General features: G+C 41.2%; 1 protein-coding gene across 1 annotated transcript; it reads left to right on the top strand.

Annotated features, from left to right (window-relative positions):
• Positions 1 to 10,173: 10,173 nt before the first annotated feature.
• Positions 10,174 to 11,663, top strand: LOC306959990 (zinc finger and BTB domain-containing protein 26-like; the record flags this gene model as incomplete). The annotated part of the gene is made up of 2 exons (XM_079552248.1): positions 10,174 to 10,488; positions 10,806 to 11,663. The coding sequence occupies 2 exons, from the start codon at positions 10,174 to 10,176 to the stop codon at positions 11,661 to 11,663; spliced, it is 1,173 nt and encodes a 390-aa protein (XP_079408374.1).
• Positions 11,664 to 12,491: the final 828 nt, after the last annotated feature.

Below are 12,491 nucleotides of genomic sequence, written 5' to 3'. Positions count from 1 at the left end.
ATGAACAAAGCGAATTTACATGATATGAGGCTCTTTCAGACGGTCAGTGGAAGTTTGGATGATTTTAGTCTCTCCTTTTCATTTTTATTCAGTCCTATTTTAGTCAAATAAAATATCTGGACATTTTAGTCATAGTTTTATTCTCATGAAAAACTTTTAATTTAGTTCTAGTCCAATTTTAGTCATCAAAAATATCACTTTGACTAAAATTAATACTAAATATTTTAGTCAACGAAATCAACACTGCTCCCCACCTGTTCCCTCCTCCTGTAACGGGTGGAGGAACCCTATGGGGGGCAGTGTTGCCGCAGATTACTTGAAAAAGTAGTTAGTAACTTTACTAATTATTTCTGTTAGATTACAAGTTACTTTATTAGTTACATTCAGCTGCAGCCGACAGTATCTCCACCATCACAACACACTAATGACAAACCCTTTTACCATTTTAACAGTAACATGAACAAAGCTGACGCAGACTCAGAAGTGATACATACTACTGTTTAAATCTTAAATCTGAGCACTTGTTTGGAAATAGTAACGCACTAGATTACTAGTTACTGAGAAAAGTAATCCGATTACAGTACTCCGTTACTAAGCAATTCGTTGCTGGCACCACTGTAGTGTTGGTGTGTTACTTGTATGAGGTTTCTTACTGTTTTTGGATGTGCGTGCCTATTTCCTTTTGTCCATTTAGACATGTCATAATAATAAAGGCATTTTCACTTCACCGGAGAGCGCCCTGGTTTGTCTATTTTTCAAATGACTTTCCCTAAAGAGCACTTCTGTTTTTGAATCGCACTCCGTGGAGTTCCAGGAAGTGCTTCTCTTTTCCTCTTTCTGATAAAATGACTTTTTGCTGCAAACTTCGTGCTCCATGATTCTGTTCAGTAATCATGTTCAGTATAGCTCCATTTAAACGCCTAAACAAATGTATAATGTGAGATTGCTTCATTACGGATAAAAATAGCTCATGACAGATTTTCGATCACCCTGTCCGTCAAAAAGAAGTAGAGAAATGATCCTCAGCGAAACCACTGGTGTGATCAGTGGTATAATTTGGTCAGTGATATAAAGTTGCTTCCACTTCATAGTATAGCACTTTGGCCACAGTGCACGAGGCTCAAAAGTGCATCACGTCACTCACTGTTTACACACGCCCAAAACGTCTATCATAGAGCAGACTCCTTCAGCTTCTGGCAAACTCTTATCTGTGCCAGAGCCGCGGTGTCGCTATCAGACCAGGCAAATGTGGTTCCATCTCAGTCTGCTCTACACAAGCTTCCACTTCATTGTAAAAGTTGCAATGTTTTTTTGAGGGGGTGCCGTACTCATATTAACTAATTCATGCATTTTCATGTTAGCCAAATGCAAGGTTATTCATGGTAAATATAATGTATCTAATGGAGGGGTACAGAGGGGTACTCGTGAGCCACTCGTGAGTCGACGATTTGAGCTTCACGACGCTGAGCACTTCCTGGGCGAGTGAGACCCCCCCCCCCTATTCGAAAAACAAATTGTAATGTTTCACAGCCCAAAAGAACAAACTGGTTTACAAATGCATTTCCTTTTGTGCTCAACATTTTTTAGTTGACTCATTTTCCAGACAAGTCATGGGAGCCCAATCCACTTTGAGAATTACTGATCAACATGGCACGAAAAAGACACATCGCTTCAACATCATTTCTGGCAGAAAAAAAAAAACACGAAAAGGTGATTTTATCTAGTATTTTTTGTCTGCCCTAGTGTCAAATCAATGCGGTGAATCTGCTTGAGTTTTGATTTATGGTCAACATTTGTGGTGTAAAATCAGATGGTAAGAGTGCTTTCTAAGTGCTAGTAATCATGGTACTAGGGCTGGGCGACAAAAACAAGTATCAAAAATGTTTCCTCACGTTGATCTAAATGTTTGATTTGATTCTTACAAATGAAATAATAAACTTTTTAAATGAACACCAGCACGAACAGAAAATGAATGCTATCCACTCCAGCCCCATTCAACACAAACAAATATTTCTTTTAGTCACAATCCCTAAATACTAGTACCAACAAAGTGATGCCAGTTTTAGCATCTCTTGAGTAAACTTTTTAATGACATAATCACTACAGTCTTCACAAAAATTCAGGACTATTAGCATTGACGTCTCTGGTTAGACAGACACAGCTCATGTACAATCTGTGTGTCCAACTGGAAGCCAGGGAACAGTGGGGCATTGACCAGAACGGCAACCGTGCCGTGTCACAACATCACACTGTCAGTTTAAACAGCAAAATATGTATGTTTTGAATGATTCAACAAGCCACAAATTGTTCCAGCACTGAGATAAAGGATGGAAAAACACATGCTGTATGTTCATGTCTGCTGCCACATTCTTGACTGGTAATGCAAAGTTCATCAAGGATTCATGCAGTTAAAAACAAGAATAAATGAATAAAATGATGATAATACTAGTAATAATGAAAAAATGATACAGCTGTTGAAGTACCGCTACGTGCGACACGAGAGGAGTGTGTGAACGCATGTTTGAGAGAAGGGGAGGGCTTCACGCTGTGCCTGCCCTGACGGCGCTCGGGCCTAACGACAGTACACAGTATGATACAAGTCAGGTGGCTAGCCAGGCTAACTGAGCAAGTAACGTAACCTTTACTCCTTGGACAAACAAAGACACTTGTGTGGAAAGTTCATATGACTATAGCCTGGGGTCCAGTCCTCTCTGTGTTGCCAGGTCAGGCCATTAGGGACATTGTTACCGTCTTAGAGAGAAGAGGAGTTGGTTAAAATGCAGAACAAACTATTAAAGGAGACATATTGTTGTTTTGTGGTCATCTATTGCACACATACATCATTTAACACTTTGAACATTTCAAGAGGCAATAAAAATAGAAATTAGTATTATTTTCCCTTACAGTGCCATGGAGACTAGTGCAATAGGAATCAGTGCAATAGGGATCGGTGCTCTCGGATTAAAAGTGGGACTCTGTGCAGTAGGATGTTGTGCAATTTTATCAAGTTCTTTTCCGCTGGATGTCATATTCCGTCTCATATGTTTATTGTCTGTCTATGAACATATCCAGTCCATATAATCTTTCTTTTCATCAACATGTCAGGGAGTCTGCAGAGAGACTCCCTGACATGTACCTAGACCAAGGCATTCAACACCCCCCCATCTTAAAATAAATAAATAAATATACGTTTCTGGTCCAAAGCCCAGTCCAGATCTGCCCTTAAGCCGTCACCATAGTCACAGCAAAAACACAGCATCAAAGCTAAAAATGTCTCTCCCAAACCAAGCCAACAAATAACTGTCACACGTAACAGTCACCATATAAAGTAGTCTTACATACATTGTAGGGCTCTGGGGGAGCAGCATCAGGTTTGACACAAACTGTGTATATTCCGCTGTCCAATAAGTCCTTATTTCAAGCATTCGTCAATAAGATGCCGTGCAGAAATAAAAGCATTTTGGTTCAAAGGATGGCTACGCCACACAAACTGCAACTTATCTCGCCTTGTGCCTTATCTCGTCTTTCAAGGGGAAACTTGAAAATGGGACTTCTCGTTTACAATGAAACATTTTCCTCAAGGAGATTTTTAAATATTTGACCAAATACAAGTTAGCTTAGAAACTTTGCACAACTACAAAGTGAAAAAACGTATTTCAGCGTTACTTTTCTTGAGTGAGCCATGTGAGAGCATGTCGGTCCTCTTCCTGAGCATGCAGGGTGGGAAGGTAAGATCAGTGCAAACAAAAGTTTCCAGACCACTGAATACACAAAAGCAGAACAATGCAAGAGTCCTCAGACATGAGCAAACTCACAAAACCACTCCAAGTAAGAACCCTCAGTAACTACACAAGAAAACCACCAGAACTGAAGTGTAACGGTGTCCAGAGCCACAGATTGTTGGTCAATGCAGTGACAATTAAAGCGAGTGCGCCTGGCAGAGTTTTAACCCGAGTCCCACACCTTTGGAACCTTAAAACCAGCTCTTTCCAACAATGAAATTTTACTCCATGAGGTTACAATGAACTTGTTGTAAAAAGTACCGACTCTGACGATGTGTGCCAATAAAACAAGAATCCTGAGGGCGATGATGTATCAAAGAACCGACCTCTGAATCAGCACCACACCGTGCCACGGTAAATGGTATCGAGTGATACTATTTTTACCACCATCACATTTGTCAAGCATGTAAAGTGCAATATAAATCCAACAAACCTTTTTGAGCAGCCTACAGATCAGTGGTTCTCAACCTGGAAGACCATGGTAATAAAATAATATCATATAGAGGGTCATTATTTCTTCTTCACTTGTAAAGCGTCTTTGAGTTCCTTGAAAAGCGCAACGCTACATAAGACTATTATTATTATCATTATTAATTTGATTTGATTTGTTGTTTTTTTCTCTTTGATTTTTAAGAATTATGCAGGGCCAGGCTAATGCCCCCGTTTCCCACGGTGTGACCCAACCCTAAATAAGATACATACAGCGCTGGTCACAAACCCCATTAATGGTTATAATGGGGGTCACAACTCCATTGGTTGAGAAGCACTGCTGTAGATCAGTGGTCCCCAACCTAACTGCCATGAAACCCCCTTGTGCCTGTTAGAGTCAAATAGTCTACAACAAATAAATAGAATAGCTCTTCTGACCTGATCTGTGACCGGACAGGACTCCAGGGACCCCCTGCAATACCAGGCGCCCCCAATAGAGGGCCATCCGCCAGGTTGGAAACCATTGCTCTAGCTGGCCAGTAAAAAGTTGCGCGTTGTGTTTTTTATTATTATTCTACTTTTTCTCTGTTGCACTAGGCTTGCAGACTCTGGAGGACACTCGGTGTTCAGTCCACGAAAGACAGATTTAGCGCCGCTGCGAAATCAAGGTATTCATCTTAAGCCTGCCACGACTTTTCAGCTCTTATGTGAAAGAAAGTTAGACTGTTTACATAGGCCCAGAACGTTGCACTCACACAGCCTCGTTTTCCTCTATCGCGTCATAAAAAACATAAACTACTCCTACAGCCATAACTGAAGACATTGACAGAGGTCTTACTTACAGCATTCTGATCCTTCGCCCTCTCTGTAGGCTGAGCAACGCAAGCTGTCCGATCCGAAGCACGAAAGACCTGCGGCCAGAATCAAAGCTGACAAGCTGCGGTGGCCATGACTTTTGTTTTTGTTTACATTTTAAATACGCATAAAGCTGAACAAGTAAACAAGTCTGTGACCATCAACATCCGTAAAGAGCTTGGACTGACATGACGCTTCAAACAGGAAGCCTCTCACTGCGCCACATGCGTCTGTGCGGCAGTGATGAGGGCGGAGCAGATGATGTTGGATGACTACAACAGAGCTTTGTGGCAGCCCAGTACTGAGTAGACTCCAGCAAAGTTATGTTAAGTCACCAACTTTCCCCCTAAGCATAGCCTACGAAGAGGAATAACGGAGGGACAAGAACACGACCCTCCCACACCGCACCCGCGTGACCGAACCACTCCAAAGTGTCATAATGAGCGTTAGTGAGCAGGGGTGGGCAATCTAAGGCCCGGGGGCCAAATGCGGCCCGCTCAGCCCTTCAATCTGGCCCGCAAAAGATGTTAAAGCTTGGTCTTTATCTAGGCTGCGAGCTGAACAGAACTTTAGTTTTCGCTGGCGAAGCCTTTTGGATGAGAGGCGAAACTTTCGAGACTTCAACCACCAGTACAGAAGATGATTTGAATACCTTCATTGAAGATGGACAACCCCTGTACGACTGAGAGCTTACACAGACAGCTCAATATGCATTTTTTTTTAATTATAAATGTTCTCTAATAATTATATTCGTTATAATACTTGGCCGACATAAAACCCTCAAATTTAAAGCATTTGCTCACATTTCATTAAATTCAATTTTAGATACATTTTATTTGGTGCTAAACACTTTGAAAAGAATCTGCAAACCTTTAGGTAAGTGAAGTATAAGGGACAAAATTAAAGTCATTTTCATTGATAGCATCATTAGACAAACTGCTTTGATGCATAAGTAGCTCTCTGTCGCTTTTGTTACATATACAGTGTAACATTTAGAATGGTATTGTGGCCTACGTCTTCCTGTAATCGTTAGAAAAGGGTGGCTGGCTCCATATGGACTTTCCATTGAAACTTTTTTTGTCCCTCTTTGAACACAGGCTTGTCACTCCAAACACTCTACGTGTCTTAACATGTGCAACATCGTCCTGATTACATCCTTGTAAAAAAAAGAGTCAAACTGCTCAAATGAACAAGCTTTAGCTCGCCCGTGCTGAACGCTGGAGGAAGCTTCACTCCCTCAGTCCATTCTTTTACAGTCTATGAACTATATTTCTAACCTTAAAGCCACACCGCGTAGAATTTTACCCTATTTTTTTTATTGAAATACAAGCTTTCATTTTATGACAGATATTTTCAGCATTGAAAAATACCTCAAACAAACATGTAATTTCGCTCTCCTAAGACATGAGATAACTTTACCAGGAGTGGCTACGTCTCTAGCTCGTCTCCCTGCAGATGTGACTAAAATCAGTAGAATTTCAGATTTTAACAGGTTAGGTTCTCATCCAAATCCATTCTTTGATTACCCACTGCAGTAACAGCATTGTCTGTGTCGAGCTGGTCATTAGGAGCATGTTTTGTACGGATGGCAACAGTATAGTCCAAAATGTTATGCAGCGTGCCTTTAAGGATAGTGAAGATTACTAAAGGTTACTACAAAAGGTACTAAAAGTTCCATAAGATTTCAACCTGTGTGAGCACGAGTCTTACCTATCAGGGAGTCGATGTGCAAACAAGGCCATCCTGCAGGCAGGACACAGTAAAGGGAAGTTATTGCTGTACACCGCGTTCCAAATTATTATGCAAATTGTATTTCAGTGTTAAAAACTGTGATGAGTAGTTAGGTTAAGCCCAGTTAAGGGAAAAACTACTGAAAAAGAACGTTCCACTTCATTTTCAAGCAATATGGTAAAGAAAAAGGATCTCTCTGCTGATGAAAAGCGTGAAATAGTTGAATGCCTTGATCTAGGTATGAAAACCTTCAATATTTCATGAAAGATTAAGCATAATCATCATACTGACAAGAGATTTGTGGCTGATTCAGAGCACACACGGGTTTGTGCAGATAAAGGCACAATATGGACGGTTTCTGCCAGACAAACACATCAGATGAATAGAACAGCAGCTACAAAGCAGCATACAGGTATTTGAAGCTGCTGGTGCCTCTGGAGTCTCCCGAACATCAAGGTGTCGGACCCTCCAGAGGCTGCAGTTGTAAACCCTCTATCCGGCCTCCCCTCCTCCTCAACTGTTAATTGAATGCTGATGAACAGAAACGGCTGCAGTGGCTCAGAAATACATGAAGACTCATTTTCAAACAGTCTACAAGACTGAAGAGCCGTGCTTTCCCTAACAAAATCATCTTCATGCATGACAACGCACCATGTCCTGCTGTAAAGAAAACCTCTGCATCACTGGCTGCTATGGGCATAAAAGGAGATAAACTCATGATGTGGACCCCATCCTACCCTGACCTCAACCCTATAGAGAACCTTTGGAGAATCAACAAGCAAAACATCTATGAGGGTGGGAGGCAGTTTTCATCCAAACGGCGGCTCTGGGAGGCTATTCTGACATCCTGCAAAGAAATCCAAGCAGAAACTCTCCAAAAACAACATTTTGAAGCTCTTATCAAAGAAGGGCTCCTACTGTATGTTAAAATATATGATGCGAATATCCAACATAAAAAACAACTGCACCACGGTTGCAAACCAACCCTCGTTTATGCTTGGCTATTGTACATGTTTTTAGTGGAAGGGAAAAGTCCCTGGAGGAAACCTTCACAGACACGGGGAGAACAACCATAGAGACCACAGAAAGGCCCTGTCCAGCCAGGGATCAAACCCGGGTCTCAAAACATGAGCAGTGCCGCTGAAATGTTCGTGTTTCCTGCACATTTTGTCCTTTCTCAGTCATATTTGATGATTTTCTCAAATAATATCTAACCCTCTAACGAGACAAAGTTCTTGTACCTGCCCTGTTTGTATTGGACCCACTAGGCTAGATTATGCACACCCTTATCCCTGGTTGAGAAACATCCTTCAACAGCGGAGCTGTTGAAGGATGGGGTGATGTGTTCTCTGGACCGGGTGTGAGTGAGGAGGCGGCCAGCAGAGTTCTGGATGTATTGCAGATTTTGGAGCTGAGTGGTGGGAAGTCCGTAGAGGAGGCTATTGCAGTAATCGAGTCTGGAAGGGATGAATGCATGGATGAGGATTTCAGGTGTAGACTGGGTTAAGAAGGATGTTTTAGTGATGTGGTTGATGTGTGGCCTCCACCCAGCAAACACAGCGTAGCACCATGCTCTTGGTTGCCATGGCACTGACAGCAGTGAAGAGGAGACGGGTGGAGGAGAAATAGGAAGATGCTTTGACACCTGCAAAAATGCCCAAACACGGCCAAACATCAGTCACAAATGCTTTGATGTTGTTAAATGGCTTTAAATTAAGTTTATTTTTTTTAATTTTACCCACACAGCGTATGTGGGTATGTTAAAATTTTGATTTCTGATCTGCAGTTTGGAATTAGTTAATTTGAGGAGCTGCAAGCAACTAAATAATATGGCAACAAACAATAGCCTTCCCTTCCCACATGCTCAGAATGGTGTATTTAATGAAAGCCCCACTGTGGGACATTCCTGTTACATTAAACATCACAAGAGCTACAAAATTGTTGGAAAACGCAGAACATAAACTAACATGGCAATGGCACTAAAGATTCCCCCAGTGATTAGACACTGTATACTATCTTTGTAATGTGGTATCAAATTAAAAGAAAACTTTTGAGTCAGGTCTTAAAGGAGCTGACTGTACAAAGAAACAGGGTCACTCACATTTCAAATTGCTATATTCTGGTCCAAACGCATCTCAAATATTCCTAATGCATTTACAACATCAACATTTGTCACAGGGACTGAGTTTAAACCAGGTTTCACAACTTTCAGGGAGAACTGTCACTTCACTGTAAAAAATGACATTTTATGACTGTTTAAAAGGCTTTAAAACCAGTGTTTTTGGATAAATGTCTGCTTTTACCAAATACTAAAGGACAAAACAAATTTCATTCCAATAACAGAAAATAAAAAAATCAAGGATAGCTCCTTTAACAAGAACAACTCTAAAACAGTATTGTATTGTTTGTTCAGTGAAATGTATTAAAGTGTAGCTTTAAGTCAAAACATTTAAGTTCCTCTGAAAGGGTTAACTCATTTGCTCTTGTTCCTCTGCTTTCAGAGCCTCAGCAGAAAGGCACAGCATCAGGCTGCTGCGGTTATTTCAACCAAGGCATTGACAGAAGCTGAGAAGTAGAAAATTAATCTTTTAAAAGTGAAGTGAAGCAGGAGATTTTTATATTACCAATCAGGTGAGTGTGAACTGAGAGGTGGAGCTGGATTGCATTATGGAATAGTGGGCTGAAGTTGTAACTTGGCATGGCAATTTGCATGGTTGCTGACATCGTAATTGGCCAAATCTATGAGACAAACCCTATAGTTCTTGTGTTAGCAACTATTTCAAAATTGTTCAACTCTAGTTAAACAAAAACACTCACTGGGGTCAACAAGTAGAATATTATGAATTTTAGTCGCTTTACAATTTTGTGCATTATTCATTTACTCCATACTTGGTGGTGGTAAAGGCTGTCGTGGCCCTGGGGTAGACTGACAGAAGGCAAATTAATAATGTTCTTGTTCGTATTGTGCACCATATCCTGTTATTTTGTTTTGTGAAGGCCGTATGCACAGTTGTACCTTGTCATTCACTTAAATCTAGTATTATATCGAGAAACTCTCTGGCCACAAACATCTTTTTTTTCTCATTTATTGCATGTCCGGTGTCTCATCAAATCCACCAGTTATTGTACAACTATAGGAGGAGGTTTTAAGCGTTTTGTTCCTTTGATCATCCTTGAACTCGTACATGTATAGTCCCTGGCAGCCAGAGAGTAAAGTCTTTCCTGACACCTGGTCTGGTCTGACTTCTTCATCAAATGTAATGTTTTATTCGTCGCCTATTTGTTTGAAGGAAATTGCTGTTTTATGCATTGATTATTATTCCACGTGCCTTGTGTGATCCTCAAACTAATGATCTTTTTCAGACACATCAGCATCATGTCAGAGCAGCCTGACACTCTTCAGTTCCGACTCCCCTCCCACGCTGATGCCGTCCTCAGCAGAATGAACACCCTGAGAGAGGAGCAGCACTTCTGTGACGTAACCCTCCTGCTCCTGGGGCCTTTGGGTGTTGCTGCTGCTGCTGCTGCCCATTGTTTTCATGGTCACAAAGTGGTGTTGGCTGCAGCTTCAGACTTCCTTCGGGATCAGTTCTTGCTTCATTCGGGCCAGGCTGAGTTAACTGTCGGCGCGGTTACCAATGTGGAAGTGGGGAAGAGGCTTTTACTGTCCTGCTATACCGGACTCCTTGAGGTGATCAACAAAAACTAGTGGATAAAATCAGAACATCATCACCCTCTCATATATTGTCGTGTCTTTGTGCAAAAAATATACACGGTTAGAATCAGCAATGAGGTCTTACAGTACATACAATATTAGGAAATGGAGCACCGGCCTGCTGGAGGAAACCCATCCTGACACAGGAAGAACAAGCAGGCGCCTCACAGAATTACACCAGTGACCCTTGTGTTGAGATTCAAGAGCGACAACCTTAGTCTACATACAGCATCGTGCATCTATATCTGTTCTCATGGTTATGAAATATGTTTAATACTTTGATTTATGTTTAGGTTCCGAGGTGTGAGCTGGTGACTTACCTGACAGCAGCAAGTGCACTGCAAATGAATCTTGTGGTGGAAAAGTGTGTTCAGGTCCTTTCTGCCTACTTCAGCCCCACCCTGGTTAGTCATACCTCAAAAGAAGAGCACACTAAGCAGACCAAGACCTCTGAGATCCAAGTAGACACTGCTTTTGACCAGCAAGTTGACACTGACTCTCCACAGGAAATTGTGGGGGAACAAGATTGTGTAAATGCTGGATGCTCCCCGACAATGTTGGAATATGAAGCAAACAGTGTCAAAAATGCAAACTGCACTACGCCAGAAGAACGAAAATATCCTGTTGATGAAGGAGTGCTGGTGGATCATTTGCAACAAGAAGATGGGAAAACTGAACTAAACAATAAAACTGAAGAACCTGTTATGGAAGCTGAGATTTCTATTTCATTGGATATGCCAAAGAAGCATACTGTAGAATATGAAGATGCCACAGGCAGCGGAGCCCCAAAGTCATATCAAAGCCCAAATTACCACCAAGTGTTTGAGAAAATGGATAACTATGGCAGGCATGTAAAAGACCACCACATCTACCAGTGCTTAGTTTGTGAGAAGAGCTTTTCTCAGAAGAGCGATTTGTCTCTCCATCTGCGCGTTCATGCCCAAGTGAAGCCCTACAGGTGCCCGCTGTGTCACAGCACATTCCCCAACAAGGCGTCATTGCAATACCACGTCAACCTGCACGTAGGCCACTGCAGCCCACGTCAGTGTGACTACTGCGCGGCGCAGAATGAACAAGGTCTAAGGCGCCATCTAAAGGTCAGTCATGGTAATAGCACCATGGAAAATGCACCGAAGAAGGTTGACTGCTAAAAATATTTTAAAAGCCCTGGAAGGAATTATGTATTTAAGCTATTAGATCTGGTTCAAACTCATTCCCAGTGTTTTTACTGTGACATAATTATTCACTGGGACATGTTTATAAAACTGTTTATAACTTCCAGCAGGCTACTGGAATGTAGAATATATATTTATTTATTATTCTTATGGTTTGCTGTATTTGAGTTCTCATGTAGTTTTAGTTCTGTGAATTCATTATTCATTTGTATTATACAGTGTAAAAGGTATTTGTAGATTTGACCATAACTGACTGGCAACAGGATTCCTGTAAGGCTGTTCTGTAAATAGCACCCTACAATGACGCAGGGCAGGGATGGAGTTATTAATAAAGAATCCCAACAATGGGCAGCACCAGAGGTGTCCCTGGAGGGTTGTGCAGGGGCCAGAAAATTCAAACAATTCAAATGGCTCCAATAAATACATGTTTGACTTCAGCTCAGCTGCACAGTATGTTTTCACACCCATATGTTGGAGAGTGATGAGGTTACAATTAGTACTTTCTTATTCTTAATTCTGTATGATTTGCCTTTTTATGAAGTTGACTATGATCAGTCATTTTTCTTTTTACTGGAGATATCCAGAAGAGAGAAGGAGATGGAGAAGGTATGACATCTGTCCCTTTGTTAACTTTACAATCACTGAGGGCTGTTACTTTGTCTCATATGGTACTGTTGTAGTAATGTAATGCAACATCACCTCATCCGTTCTTTTTCCGCAATGTTTGTTGAGTTTTCTGAAAAATAAGGACTCTTTTACAAACTTTAAAAATTTGTACCTAATTAAAAATAATTACACAACAGT

Source organism: Gobius niger (genome assembly GCF_951799975.1).
Source record: "Gobius niger genome assembly, chromosome: 2".
NCBI lineage: Eukaryota > Metazoa > Chordata > Actinopteri > Gobiiformes > Gobiidae > Gobius > Gobius niger.
The sequence above is the reverse complement of the archived record's forward strand: the minus strand, read 5'-3'. Positions and strand labels throughout refer to the sequence as shown.